At 45.8% G+C, this 15,414-nt stretch overlaps 1 protein-coding gene across 1 annotated transcript in view; it reads left to right on the top strand.

Annotated features, from left to right (window-relative positions):
* Nucleotides 1-748: 748 nt before the first annotated feature.
* Nucleotides 749-15,414, top strand: part of HTRA1 (HtrA serine peptidase 1) — a 58,385-nt gene continuing 43,719 nt past the window's right edge. Inside the window, exon 1 of the mRNA XM_059730058.1 lies at nt 749-1,229. Coding sequence (XP_059586041.1) covers nt 803-1,229 — 427 coding nt within the window. The 5' untranslated portion in view covers nt 749-802. The remainder of the gene's footprint in view (nt 1,230-15,414) is intronic.

Below are 15,414 nucleotides of genomic sequence, written 5' to 3'. Positions count from 1 at the left end.
TCGAATCTTCAGATTTGGCCAAATTGAATTGGGACATATATTCGAATCAGTGAATCGAATCACTGTCCCCCAAATCAGGCTGAATCCAAATCCGGATCACATAAGGCCCACTTCATGCCCCCTGAGCAAATACATGAATGTAGTCATCAATAATGGCTTGAGTACAAAATTCAGGGTTACTTTTGCTGCAAATAGGGGTTGGGGCTTGGTTCAAGAACCAGTTCCTCCCCCATTTATAACATTGTTTCCTATGGGGAAATCAGCTCCGAATTAGGACATTTCGACTTCAGACGCCGTTTTCAGCAGAGTCGTGTCACAAGCCTGAGGACTCCCTGCGCTCATCTACAATGACTGCAGTACAACATTTTGGCTTCCTTTGGGTGAAAAGAGGGGGTCGGGCTTGGTTCAAGCCCGTTTATAACACAGTTTCCTATGAGAAAACCAGCTCCGAGTTACACTTCGGTTTCAGGCGCGGCTTTGGGAAACTCGGTTTCGAGTCGCAGAGCCGCGTCTTCAATTCGAGGCTTGGAAGAAGAAAGGGGTTTTTTTTTTTCTTATTTATTTTTTATTTATTTTTCTCTTTTAGTCGGTTTTGGGGGAAGACATCAGCTCCCTGCCCCCTTGCGTGGCTCGGGCCGGGGCGGCGCGGAGGCGCAGGCGGCCAGCCCTCCGCCCGCCCCGCGGCGGGGCTTGCCCGTGCGGCCGCCCCGCCCCGCCCCGCCGCCCCGGAGCATCTCCCCGGCTCGAGGCGCAGCGCTGCTCGCCGCCCGCCCGCCCGCCCGCTCGCTGCCCGCCGCCCAGGATGCTGCTGCCGCTGCTGTTGCTGCCGCTGCTGCCGGCGCCGGGCTCGGCCGTCTGCCCCGAGCGCTGCGAGCCCGAGCGGTGCCCGGCGCTGCCGGCCCACTGCGCCGCCGACTTGCCCGACCCGTGCGGCTGCTGCCGCGTGTGCGCCGCGCAGGAGGGCGAGCCGTGCGACGGCCCGGGCGAGCTGCCCTGCGGAGAGGGGCTGCGCTGCCTCGCGCCGCCCGGCGCGCCCGGCGCCCCCGCCTCGGCCACGGTGCGCAAGCGGGCGCGGGCCGGGCGCTGCGTGTGCGCCAGCAGCGAGCCCGTGTGCGGCAGCGACGCCGTCACCTACAGCAACCCCTGCCAGCTGCGCGCCGCCAGCCGCCGCTCCGAGCGCCTCCGGCAGCCGCCCGTCATCCTCATCCAGCGCGGCGCCTGCGGACACGGTGAGCCCGCGACCGGCGCCCTCCTCGGGCAGGGGGGAGCCAGGCTGGCGCCGAAGAGGAAGGCTTGGAAAGTTCCTCTTGGCGAGGCTTTGTCCGGAGAAGAAGCGAGCTGTGCAGAGGGAAGCGGGGCCCGACTCTTTGCACCTGCTTTCGGGACTTGGAAAAGTTCCCACCCATCGCAGCCCCGTGTGGAGCAGGCGTGGCTGCTCCTCACTCACCCGCCTTTCTCCGTAGGTGCTGTGCCCCTAGGGTCATTCGTGCCCTTCAGTCCCAAAGGAGGGGTGCGGCCTGCTGCCACCTCCCTTGGGTGTTTGTGACGGGGTCGTAGATTCATTCGTGCCGTTCAGTCCCAAAGAGAGGTGCCCTGAATGGCCCCTGCCACCTCCCTCGGGTGTTCGTGGCGGGGTCGTAGATTCATTCGTGCCATTCAGTCCCAAAGGAGGGGTGCGGTCCCTCTGGATGGCCCCTGCCATCTCCCTCGGGTGTTCATGACAGGGTTGTAGATTCATTCGTGCCGTTCAGTCCCAAAGGAGAGGTGTGGTCCGTCTGGATGGCCCCTGCCACCTCCCTCGGGTGTTCATGGCGGGGTCGTAGATTCATTCGTGCCATTCAGTCCCAAAGGAGGGGTGCGGTCCCTCTGGATGGCCCCTGCCATCTCCCTCGGGTGTTCATGACAGGGTTGTAGATTCATTCGTGCCGTTCAGTCCCAAAGGAGAGGTGTGGTCCGTCTGGATGGCCCCTGCCACCCCCCTTGGGTGTTCATGATGGGGTCAGGGTCTGCCATGGGGAGGTGAATAACATGAGGGGCAGGCTGAGAGGAGGGGAAGTTGGGTACAAAGCAGAGATGCCCCTTGTGGACCTGCTGAAGCAGAGGTGCCTTAGCTTCGTGAGCCCCGGCTTGCTTCATCAGAAGCACTTATTTTGCATCTTCCCAAGTTCAGTTGGGAATCCTCAAGCCTGTGGCTGCTCATCTTCTTCAGGGTCCCCAGATACAGCCCAGCTTCGGTGTGGTCCGCTCTGTGGCTGGCAGGCGGAGTGTGGACTTCGATCTGCAGGTTGGAACGTGAATGCCTCAAACCATTCCTGTGTCCCTCAGGCCCAAGAGTGCATGAACTGGGGTATTTCTGGTCCCCGTCAGGTGCCAATGTGATATAAGGGATGGTTGCTAGGAATATTGTGACTTGAAGAATGACCATTTGGTTTCCCTCTTATGCACTTCTGGAAGCTTTGTGACAAAAAAAAAAAAGCTAGAAAATAAACTGTGACCCTTAACATTTTTGATTGTAAATGACATTCCCAACGTCTGTAGCGGGGGAAATGCTCTTGTGAAGTGGCTTCCTTTTCTAGCTGGAGCTGATGCGTCTTGTGGGTGGTGATGGAAAGGTTTCAGACAACTATTAAGTTAACATAGAGCTGTTGAGACATTTCAGAAAGACAGGTGCTCGGTAGTTTATCGGCTATCCTTGGTCGGCAAGGAAGAAGTCCATATTGGATGTGAACTTTGATTTGTAAAGTTCCAGAAGTGCTTAATAAACTGATCCACAGCTTCCAGAGGTGGGTCATAGCACTGAAACACAGTCAGCGCAGGGGTAAAATAAGTAAATTACATATGCACGATTAGGAGAGGATTAAAGAGTTGTCCTTGATTCCTGTAGGGCATTCAAGTTCAGTCAGAAACCAGAGCACGAATGCAACGTGTTGGTTTTTTTTAGTTCACAAATTGATAGAAGGAAAAGAGATGCTATGTTCAGTTTAAGAGCTAAATTTCCCCCTCCTCATTGCTTTTAAGAAAATTAAAATTTTAGGACTGCAGCTTCTTTGGCCCATGTTGAGAATAGAATTGATGCTTGAGGTTGGCTTGTTTTAGCACCCGAAAGCTCCAGAACATAATCGCGTTGCCTGATGTAGGTCTTGAGAAATGTTTTTGAAGGGTCATGTAACGACGTACTCTTTCATGAGGAAGGGTTTTGAAAAGTATAATTTTGTAAAAGCAGATATTGCTATATGGGTGCAATGTGTTTATGTTGGTTGAACAGGCAGTGAGCTACTGTCACCCATCTCATTGGATAATCTGGTCAATAATAATAGATTTATTAGTGGGTAAAGCAAACTGAAAAGCATATGATGTTGATTCCCCTCCACCCCCTGAATTCCCTTGAAAAAGAACATAGTATTTAGTGCAGGGAAAATAATAGTGCAACGAATAACAAGGAGAATGTCACACCCCTCCAACCCTGCCCCCACCCTCCTTTGACGGTATTATAAGTATTTATAGCTGTGTTGAGTCTGACAAATTAGAGGGGAAATAACAGGCAAAAGTTTCACTGAGCCAGCTAAATGTGCATGTAAATACGTTACACCAAAGTGGATCTAAATGCATTTGAGTCAAATTTCTTTCACTGTGCACATTGAAATGTATTACATAATATACATAATATATAATACATAATTCAGAGTTTAAAAATGACAGAATTCTCTTCTCAAGTTAACAGCAGTAATAAAGACATAAGGTGTACCAGAACCGGTTATGTTCTTGTTTGGTGGATAGAAATGCAACATTGGACCAGACCTGCGATCCCTTCTTTTGTGGTCTTCAGTAGCTAGGAGCAGCTGTTTCTTGTATGCGTATCCAAAAAAAAAGAAGAAAATAAAAAACACCCAAGTAGGCAGATGTAGGATAAAATCTGTCCCCTAGCGTAACCCCTAAATGATTCATCCTTAATCCCTAATGGTTCTAGATTGATTTAAAACCTGTGGCATAAAGTTTTTTATCCATTCCAAACTACTCAGCACTTTTTGGAATTGTGTGCAGAAAATTAGGGTAGAAAATAGCTTAGTTTCTCAAGCATTAGTCATGCTTTTGTGAATCAGATCCTGTTCTGTTTGAGACCAGTCCCCTTGGTAAAAAAAAAATAAGGGGAAACTTAATGTCTCTAACCGAATAATTGACCCTTTGGTTTGGTAGAAAGTATCTAAGAAGCTTAGTGTGCGTGTAATGTTTTAATGGCAGACAAGGTTCTTTGGGTGAATCTGATATCTTTTATTAGACCTACTTAAATAGCTGGGGGAAAAAATTTTAGCATGCTTTTGGGTTTAAAAATCGTTCATCAGACTGAGGAAGTCTTTGCAGTTGGTGTGTGCTCTTCCCCCCTGTAATATTTTAATTAAATATATACTCTAAGAGACTTAGTGCTTGTATGTGTGTGTCTGTAATACTTCATGTATATAAAATATATAATCTAAGAGACTTAGTGCATGTGTGTAACATTTATGCGATGAGTTAGAATCTATATATTTTATAGCATAGCTGTAAGTTTTTCAGAAGAGAGGCGTAGTGGGTCCAGAACTAGCAGATCTTCACTTTTTAGTTTATGCAGCAAATACAAATTTGTACCTCTCTTTCTCGGTTTAAAAGCTATATTGTGTTCTATTGGAACATTGTCTCTACTAGTTAATGTCAGCAAACAATTAAAGCTTTCATTGCCCCAGTTTCCTGATCTGCAGCACAATATCAGCCTTTGTGATTTTATTCGCAATTCATGAAATCAATATTGTTGTCTCATGGTCTTCTTGCAGAATGCTCACAGAATTGGGTTGTGTTTGAGCTGCACACCAATTTATGTCATAAAGATGAAGCATAGGCCTGGATTAACTCATTTCACAAGCTTGCATTTTCAATAGATAATCGAACATTAACTTCACAGGTAAACTGTCGATAGAAAGCATCAGATGTTTGTTTGGACAACATTCTGCTCTGGTGCTTTGTTTGATGTCTGTATGTGTGTCAGTAAGAACAAAAGGGAAGTGCTCGAAAAGCAGACCAGTAGTCTGACATTTCATCCCTGGAACAGAGCAAACATTGCTGCAAGCAGATTTTGTTTTTCAAATGTAAAGAACCCAAAATAAAGAGTGAGATTTGAGAATAGTCTGTAGGTCCCCTGGACGGGAGGAAGGTGGAGCCCTAGTTGATAAAAAAGGCATCACCTAATGTATACGTCAAAAAATGTAGGTGTTGCTTTGTATTTTAGTTGGAACCCATTTCTAACAAGGATGTTTGTACTTCTGCAAAGCAATGTTGGGTTTGTATAAATTAGTGCAGGAAACACTTAAAAAAAAATTAGTATCAACCAAATTGCTAAAGAAGAATTGGTACGGGAGATGCAAAAGGGTCTCTTTCAGAGAATACAAAAACATTTTACATTATTTTTGGTTATGCTAGTAAATTCCATAAGTCTGTAAAGTCAACAGTCAAGTACTGTTTTTAGACTTGAAATCTTCTGAAGATATACACTTTTTACTTTAGCAAACAGTGTTTCCACCAGTTGTATTTCCCAGGAAACCATTTCCCTGGAAATTCTATCCCAACTTTAATTTTGTAGGATGTGCAATTGGCACTTCTGTATTGCTTTACCCTTCAGATTGGAGATGAAGTTTGCCTGTTGGTATAGGCACAGGGACAAGCCTTGTGGAAGAAAGGAAAGGGAAGTGGTCCATATTTGTATCTTCTTTCTTTTGGTTCATGGGTGATTGTAAATATTAATTTACATATTCAAAATAGTTTAATTGCAGTTTCATTAAAACTTGCATGTGTATTAGCCCTTTTCAGGGTTATAGTATTCTGATTTCATATACAGAGATTCAAATAAGATGGCTGCCAGAGGACGCTCAGGATCTAGGTATCACAGTGATCTATCTTAATTTTTAACAGTCATCAGTTATCCCATACTATATATTATACAATGCAAATTCTGCTCACTGTTTATTCTAAATTTGTTGCAGTCCATGATAAACACTTTTTGGGACTGCCTGCTTGCCATTTATAGTTGTTAATTTAGGATATCTGTTTCTCCTCTAGAAACCACACATTGAAATACAGTTTTTGCCATGGGGCTGTGTCTAAAAACATATCTGTAGAACAGTGGTGCCCAACCTTTTTCTTCCACAGGCTGGATGAGTTCTGTGGGGTCAGGTCATGTCAGATCCAGCCATATGCTAACTCAACCCTGTATGCAGCCTGGCACCATGTGCCCTGATCTGGTTATGGAGCCTGTAGACCAGCTAACCATGCACTACTGCAGTGGTTCTCAACCTTTTTTGTGCCAGGACCCATTTGTAAACATTGATGGCCAGTCTCAACCCAGTGCCTCTCACTTCTGACATGCTGCTCCCCAGTGTGTGGGTTGGGGGAGGGATTAAATCATAGAACATGAGGGTTGGAAGGGGCCTCAGGAGGTCAACTAATCCAGCCCCCTGCTCAAAAAAGGACCATCCCCAAGCAGCCCCTTGCAGGCTGGAACTCAGCTAGCCAGCCAGGGAAAAGCCATTTTTTAAGTTTTTTTGTGATCTTTTCATATATTGTTGCAACCCACTTTTGGGTCATGACCCACAGGTTGAGAAACGCTGCACTAGTGTGTACAGGGGCATGTTATCTAGCCCACGGGGCTCCCCACAGTTCCAGAAATTTGACATCAGGGGAGCAGGAATGAATGCCTGGCACACTGCAGCTCAGCAGTCACAGCCCACCGTGGTTGGAATTCCTGGCCGCAAGACAAGTAAGGATACCCCCGCCCCGCAGGTGGAGCGGTGAGCCAAACCCTGTGCTGCTGCAGGCTCTGACGAAGAAGCCGTGGCCTCTCCACCCGGCACGGGTGTCTGGCGCCTCTTGAGTTGTGGGGGGGCACATGCCCCCCACTGACACCAGTCAGCACTTGGGTGGGTCCCCCTGTGGCCAATCCTGCTGGCCGGGGGAGGACCAATCTCACGCTCAGTAAAGCGGTCATGCTGCTTCTGAATATCCAGCAGCCATTTCCAGAAGCAGCGCAGCCACTTTTGCTGGCAGCCGTGTTCACTGGCTGGCATTTGGAGGCAGGTACTGGTGTTCCTGCCTGCCCCCCTGCCCACTGGCTATGCTGGGAGCATGGCTTGACAGGTGGTGCACTGGCACTCTCAGGGGGTGCATGTGCACCCCCATGCACCTCCTACGTGTCACCCCTGCTGCCCGGCTCTGGGGAGCCATGGTATGTCGGTCCGTGGCCACTTCCAGTCCAGCAGCTGACCACGTTGCAGACCGGCAGCTGACCTGCCATGGCCTGGGGATTGAGAACTCCTGTTCTAAAGTAAAGCCTGGAAGCTAGTCTAATTCAGAAGAGTAAGGTTTGGAAATTTTTAAGGACAAAGGGAACTAGGAGACAGAATAAAAGAAGGCATGCCAAGAGAAATCTTAGGAAAAGCCAAGCTATAGAGCGAGTGCTCTTGACTGAGCCTTGTCTGTTGAAGTTACTGTTAAAGGAAACCCCTGGAAAGAAGTATGATTGAATTATGTTTGTTGGAAGTACTCGTTAGGAGCAGGATGGGAAGGATACCTGCGTCTGACTAATTAGCACAGCTAGCACTATAGGTACAAACACTCTGTTTCCTATAAAGCACCTCTGAAAAGCATCTGCAGTATGTATGACCTTACCTAGTGTACATACATAAACTGTATGCACTTATGGTGTATGTATAAATGGAGTACATGCTATTTACTACATGGTAGTTTTTAATAAGCTACATTGACTTACTTGTGACATTTTAACAAAGAGAAATCCTCACTTTTGTATAAGCATGAGAAATATCAGCAGAGAATTTAGATAGTTATAAGCATCAGAAAACACAGGGGTGGCCAACTCACAACATGAGTGCTGCAGGTGGCGTGGGTAGCTTTTGTGTGTGGCATAGGGCAGAAAGCAGAGCACCTGATCAGGCAAAGGAAGGGGACTGGAGTGGCTCTCAAGAAGGGTGCAAGGCTTACCTTGTGGCACCATATCCCACTGAGTAAAGATGATTATTTAAATCTTCTCTGTCATACTTACAGGGGGCATGTCTACACGTTCATTAATGTTCCCTAATTAAGTTTAGTACCTGTAATTACAGATACTGCCTTAATGTGCTGGAATCAGTGCTACCGCATGCTTTTTTGGTGACGCTAATGCACAGTAATTTTATTGTGTATTAGCATATTGGTATAGATTTTGCCCACCACGCTCATGTGCAGTAGAATTAGTCTACTGCACTTGAAGTGTCTTGTGTAGACATGCCCAGGGTCACTAAGGAGGGAGCTCTTACACTGAAGTCAAGCTCCAAGGCCCAATTTTGACTAGGATGCCATTGGATTGGTTAGTGTGCAAGAAATACAATACTGCTGGTTGTAGGTCCTTGTTCTAAAGAACCTATCCATTAATATACAGTACAATAAAAAATAACATGGTGAATGCAATGAAATCTCAATATCCTGTGGCTGTTATCTAGATACGGCAGAGGTGGTGCATTAAAATGCCTAAAACACTCACCCTGATGTACCGGAAAGTTTGCCTCTCACTACTACTCTTTCCAGCACAAATATTTTTCTGGTTCTTACTGGTTCTCATAGCAGGATGTGGATCATAGGGAAGAAAATTGTAGACTTTTGGAGATAGCTTAAATAACTCATTTTTCCCCACTTTGCTTCTCCTAGCAGGCATTAGCAGATATTTAGGCCAGTGTGCCTACAATTTCATTTTCTTTTCTAATATTCCCGTGGCAGTCCTTGAGAGTATTGTATGTAGTATGGACAAACTGGGGTTTCGATTTAACATTTAAACCATGCAGGAATTTCCTTATGAGGCTTGTAAAATATCAGCATTCCTCTGGTACTCCTTACATGGGGACATTAATACTTCATATTTATTCTTTACTGGTTCTTAACCACACTTAACACCACACTTATCACTACACCCGTGCCCTGCCATAGTGCTTTATGTAGTGCAGTTAACATCTGTCATTGGGGGTTCTTTTATTCTCAGTTTGGAGTGTAGAAGTGTCCCTGGTTTATAGAGCAAAAGATGATGAGGTTTCAGTTAGTTTCATAAGCTTTGAACTAACCCCCTCAAAAAAGCTCTTTTTCCTACACACACACACACACACACACACGCTTTGTCCCATGTGGTTTTCTAAGTTTTATAAAGTCTTTTCAACACATAATCATTCATGGGAAATTGGAAATGGGAGACAAGGTTCTTTGGGTGACCCTGATATCTTTTATTAGACCAACTTAAATTTAAGTTGGTCTAATAAAAGATATCAGGGTCACCCAAAGAACCTTGTCTGCCTATGTCATTAGACCAACACGGCTACAACCTACACCCCTATAACACTGGAAATGGAAGACATTTATCCACTACTCAAACTAGATTTGTTCATGCTGACTGACTTGACATTTGGAAGTGTACCAGTTACAAAGTTTGTCCAAATAACTCACTATAATAATCTGTCAGAAAAAAATAAGACTTAAATGGTCAGTAAGCCATATGTCATTAGTTCTGAAAACTTTGAAAACAACAGAAGCATGAGAACCATGCAACAAATGATGGGAAAGAACAGTAGATAGAGCTGGTTAGATTCCTTAGCATATAGGACTGAAGGAGCAAGATGGTTTTGGGAGTGGAAAACATTGCACAAACCAATGGTCAGGACAGGAAGAGAAACTCAGCTCAGAAATCTGGGAAGGTCAGGAACTCAGCCAGATATTTATCAAGGGGAAAGCTGATATTGTTTTTGTGAACTGAGCTTTCAGCTGTTTCTCTGAAGATAATAATAGCCGTGTCTTAGCACTTCTGGAGAGTTTTTTATGGGAATGCTACAGGTTACTCAGTGTATATGTCAGTAGGTCACGTAGCAGAAATGGGTGGTTCTGAATGGTTCTGCCCGGTACATGGTATCTCTGTTTGGGGCTTTTGACAGAAGCCAGTATCATTTTGAGCTGGTTGACCAGGGCTTTGTTCAGGATTTTGTGATTGATACGTTGGAGCGATGCCCATTACCAGTTCTTAATATTCTTGGGATCTCCTTTCTTTGCCAGCAGTTTGAGGACTCTCAGAGGTATCCCCTCTTCAGGCCTCTCTTGGAAGATGCCCAAGAGGTCCAACCTGAGGAGGGGTCCAAAGGTCTTGTAGAGATCGATGGGTATTCTGTCAGGGCCTGGCATTTTCCGCGTGGTTAGGCCTTCAACAGCAGCAGTCAGTTCTGCCAGGGATAGTTCCTGTTTGAGCTTGTCAGTCTCAGATGTGGAGGGTTTGGGATGCCCTCGTGCAGGTGTGGAGTGGCCTCTCGGGGAGCAGGCTCAGCTGCAAACAGCTCCACATAGAAACTAATGTCATATTCTTGGGTCTTGGCAGGGTCTGTGAGCACCTGCTCCAATTGGGTTGTAGCACGGCTGATGATTTTTTTTTCTTTTTTTTGTGTGGATCTGTGCACTTTTTCTTTGAATTGAAAAAGAATTGGGTAGGGGCATCAGCACCTGTGACTTTTTTGGAAGCAGGCCCTGGCTGTACCCTCTACCAGTTCTCTTAAGTGCTTTCTCTGGTCCTTGTGGCTCTCATATAGCCCCACGGTCTTTACTGGCATGCCTCAGGGAAGCCACAAGCTCCACTATGTCTTCATTTAGTTCTTGCGTGTTGCAGCGGCAGTCTTAGATTACCTGCTTTGTATTTTGTTGATAGAAAGCTTTGATTTGTGCTTTCCCCCTTTCTCACACTGTTTCCAGGAGGAGAAGTCACTTCTCAAGGCTACACAGGTCTGGCACATGTCCATGAAGCTGTCTCAAAAGTGGGCATCCTGAAGGTGGCTAACATCCAGACACTAGCAGGGTGCTTATCTGCAAGTTAAGTCAGGAAAACCCAGTTCACACCAGGCCAGGTGGTGATCTGAGAGTCTTGATAGCACAGGACGGATGCAGTGCAGCAGAGGTGGGTGGTGTTCAGTGAGGTAGATAGAGATAATGCAGAGAAGCCACTGAGAACCCATAGGTGCTTGTCTTCACCCATGTATATTGCCTTGTGTTAACACAGAGATTTTGCTATGCATTGGATACGGTTGCTGCCTGTACAGTGGTCTGCAGCTGTTGGGCAGAGGGTGGATGGAGCTCTGGGCCATTCCTGTCAACCTTGCCTGCAGGGTGCAATTAAAATCACCCCCCAGGATTAGGAGGTCGCTGTCATCAGCTGCAGCGTGTAAGAGATCAGTCAGCATTCTGAAAATGTGCACCATCTCGCACCCTTTGTTAGGTACATAGGCATTAATTAGGATGAGGTGTCACTTCTCCAAGTGGCCCAGAACATTAGCAGGTGACTGGGGGTGATTTCTTGGGCGACCACTGCAGCTAGTTTCAGTTCAAGAAAGATGGCACTTCTGGTGGTGGAGCTTGTGCCGTGACTCAGGAAGGCTCTTTCCCTCCAGGCAGCGTGCCAGTCTGCTTCACTGGTCCTGTCTGTGTGTGTTTCTTGTGATAAGGTAAAGTCCAATTGTATTTGGTTCAGGAAGTCACTCACTTTTTGGGGTTTCTGCGTCCATTTGCGTTGAATGAGCTAGGGGTAAAGGTCAGCATTGTAAGAGGTTTGAGAAGGTGACAGCAAAGGCAAAAGGGGAAGATGGAGAAGGAAAGAAGAGCTGTGAGTCGGAAAAGAGCTCCGAAAGTTGCCCTTAACAATCAAGGAGTTTCCTCTCTATTGAACTGCCCTCTTGGTTTTCTTTTTCATATCCCCTTCAGTGCATCATGTTAACTTTTTTTAGTCTAAAATCATACAGTTTGGTTGCTTCTGTGGCTTGCAGTTTCTTTGTTGCACTATAAGCTAATGCTAGGAAAAGTTTGCAGTTGGGGAACCATTCAGGCAATTGGCTCTCAATCCTTCCAGGATCCCTTGGTTTCATTGAGGAACCTAATAATGTTTTCAAGGGAGGAACCTTCCCTGAATGTAACCCCCGAGGAAGTATCAGAGAATTCGTGGTTCTTTTGCAAGGGAGCACATCTACCAAGGGAGGATCATTAGCCCCTGAAGTACAGGCTCTTGAACATATTGGGGTCACCAGAGCCTTTGTGTTCCCCTTCTTTCCTTTTGTCCTTGGACCCTGAATCGGTATCCAGTTCAGGGCGGGAGCAGGTAGGGGCTGAGTCTTGAAGGGGAGTCACCTCCCTATTGGGACTGTCAGCATCCTCCCCCGAGTGTTGTTTTTTTTTCCGCAGGGGGATTATTGAGGTTTCTGTTAAACCTAGCTCTCTGGGGGACCTTATTTTCTTGGGTTGACACTTCTGGCTCTCAGTTTTGCTTCCATTCTGTACCTCTTGGGGCTGGGTTGGGGGAGTTTAGCTCCCTGGCTCAACTGCCTCCAGGTTGAGAGGGAAGTCCTGGAGTGATTTTGAGCTAGCTGGGGCAGGTTTTTTCTGCTCTTGGGGTTCAGTTGTAGCAGTAGGAACTGAGATTTCTCCTGAATGGGTTGGGTGGATTGGAGGAAAGTTTGCCTCCCTCATGCCAGTAGCCCCAGCAGAAGCAGGGGTGCACTGGGTGGGAAGCTCTGTTCCTTTCTTCTGTCCTTCACACTGAATTGGGGTAGGGTTGTCCTCCCCCTGCTCAGTGGGGTCTATCTTGCCACGTAGCCTGTTTTCACCAGGCACTGACCTACCAGGTGAGTGGAGCTATGGTGGCAAAAAAAATGTGGTGTCTTCTTTGAAGAGCTATACCAAGTACTGCTGCTCACCCAGTGTGTCACAAGGTATTTTTCAGAGAAAGAGAGAATGAGCTATGAGAAGTGTCTCATTTGAATTTGGTCAGTTTGTGATTTCTTCCCATTCTGGTTTTTCATCTCTGACTGTCAGGAGCAGTGCTGGAGTCTCTCTAGGCTTTCCTTCAAACACTACAGTCATTATCAACAAGTAAAGCTTGGGAACCAAAGTTAGACCTCTTTTCTCTTAGATCTAGAAAATTAAGAGCACCTGGGAACTTATAGGACAATATGTATGTGAAAAACAGGAGCAATCAGCGAGGATTTTAAGTTGAATTTGAATGTGGTAAGACAGTTTACACCTTCAGTGGTTAAGGAAAATGTTTTGCTGTCCAAGAAATTGGAGAACTTGGAAAATAATTTTACAAATAACTTGTGTGTGCTTGGAGTGAAAGAGAAATAAAAAGTATGGAAGGCATTCAAAATCTCTGAATTTTTTGTTGAAGATAAAGTTTGAGCCACTATTCCCTCCCACAAGTTGATAGGGCCTCTAGGATCTCTGGCTTGGCTTGGTGATAGTACAAGTACCAGGGGGGGGTTTATACGTATTTGGGTCCAAGAAGAAAGTGAATAGATTTTATCTTTATTTTATTTTTGTGATTTTGTTCAGAACATTGCAAAACATTGCTTTTTTTATCTATATTCAGGCGCACACATTTCCTAATTTGGGTCCAAAAATCTCGACTTTATTTGTAATATAGGAGCATAATGATATATTATATTGACTTATGCCAGCTGAGGAGCTGGTCTGTAATATTTACAAATAACAAAAAAAAGGGAAAGAGTGTCAGAACTGTGATAAATGGCACAGGTAATAATTGAGGTCTGATGAGAATCAGTGAAGCATAAAGATTTTTTTGTTCCCAACAGCTAGTGTCCCAACTGCAGTAGATGAATTAGGCAGCCAGGCAAGGGGTGCCTTGCATTTCTGCGTGGTTATAGCACAACTTGCTTATAAGTCAAAGCCACTGACTCCAGCTCACTCCACTTCTGTGCACATCAGATAAGTGTATAATTCGTTTAACTGTAGGACCATTACCCTTCTACCTTGTAACAAATTCTGGTTATCTTCATGAACAGGTTAAATGCATAGAGTCTTTCAGCTCCGCTGTGCTTTGCAATTTAACTGTATTCCAATTAACTTCATACTAACTGTTATAAATAGTTACAAATTGTACTCCAAGAAATGGTGAAGAGGAAGCAGCTGTCACAGGGCTGCTGCTAGAAAGGCTGAGAATGAAGGCACCTAGTCATTTTCCCAGCTGCTAATACCACAGCACTAACAGCACTGTGTACTTATGTTTGGATAAGACCATACCCCAGGAAAGGAATAGTCTTTTTCAGGTTGTGAGGCTATGTACTTAAATGGAGTACACTGTGCTTGGTTGTGCAACTCCTTATGAATCATCTGCCAAGATTTTTATTTCTGCAATATATAACTTGTAAACAGAACAGTCAGACCTATGCATTGGGGCCCTATCCGGCAAATATTCACAGGCTTAACTGTACCATGCGTATTTGACATTAATGGACCTATTTGTGGTAGTAAAGATATGAGCATACAAGTTTGTGTGATTGGTGCCTTACCGAATATTGGTAGAGATTTGTCACAGACATCAAGTTCTAGTTATGTACAAAAGTTCTAAAGCCATTTTATGGCACCCTTTTTTCTTAGATGTTGAGAACCTTTGAAACATTTTATTGGTCTTATTTCATCTCACTAGGCATTTGGTAGCAGAGGTTGAAATCCAGTTCTATGGGCTTGCAAAATGTTTCTACAGTTAAATATTTGTAAGAGGTTTCCAAATCACTCATGTAAAAGATAAAATACCATGCAAGGCATCCATGTCTAGAGTCGTTTGACAGTTTGAGACTTATTTTTCGGTTGTTGTTGAGTTCAAAGCATTTTCAAGGTCAACATCACCATCCCAGTTTGGAGAAATATGAGGGGAAGTTAATTACTTAAGCTCACCGAGCAGGCTAGTAGTTTCATAGTAGTTAGGGGTCAGAAGGGACCTGAATAGGTCATCTAGTTTAACCCCCTGCTACTGGTTGGAGCACACGCTGGGATCACACGACCCCAGACAGATGTTCATCCAACCTCCTCTTGAGTTTACCCAAGGTAGGAGCGAGGACCACTTCCCTAGGAAGTTGGTTCCAGATCTTAGCTACCCTGACAGTGAAATAGTGCCTCCTAATCTCTAACCTGAACCTATTCTCCAGCAGCTACTGGCCATTGTTCCTCATAACCCTAGGTGTTGCTGGGCCTCTTCCTATTTGCTGCTGATCTCCCCTAATGAGTTTGTAGGCAGCCACCAAATTCCCCCTCAGCCTCTGCTTGCTGAAGCTGAACAGATTTAGGTTCCTCAGCCTCTCCTCATAGGGCCTGCGCTGTTGCCCTCCAACCAAGCGGGTGGCCCTCCTCTGAACCCTCTCAAGGCAGGCCACATCCTTCTTAAAGTGCGGTGCCCAGAACAGGATGCAATACTCCCGTTGAGGCCAGACCAATGTCACGTAGAGGGGGAGTATCACCTTTCTGGACTGGCTTGAGATGCATCTTTGGATGCACGACGAGATGCGGTTGGCTTTGTTGGCTGCAGTCTGTCATTGGCGG

The sequence above is a fragment of the Alligator mississippiensis genome, chromosome 6 (genome assembly GCF_030867095.1).
Source record: "Alligator mississippiensis isolate rAllMis1 chromosome 6, rAllMis1, whole genome shotgun sequence".
NCBI lineage: Eukaryota > Metazoa > Chordata > Crocodylia > Alligatoridae > Alligator > Alligator mississippiensis.
Note: the sequence above shows the minus strand (reverse complement) of the source record. Positions and strands in the feature narration are given on the sequence as shown.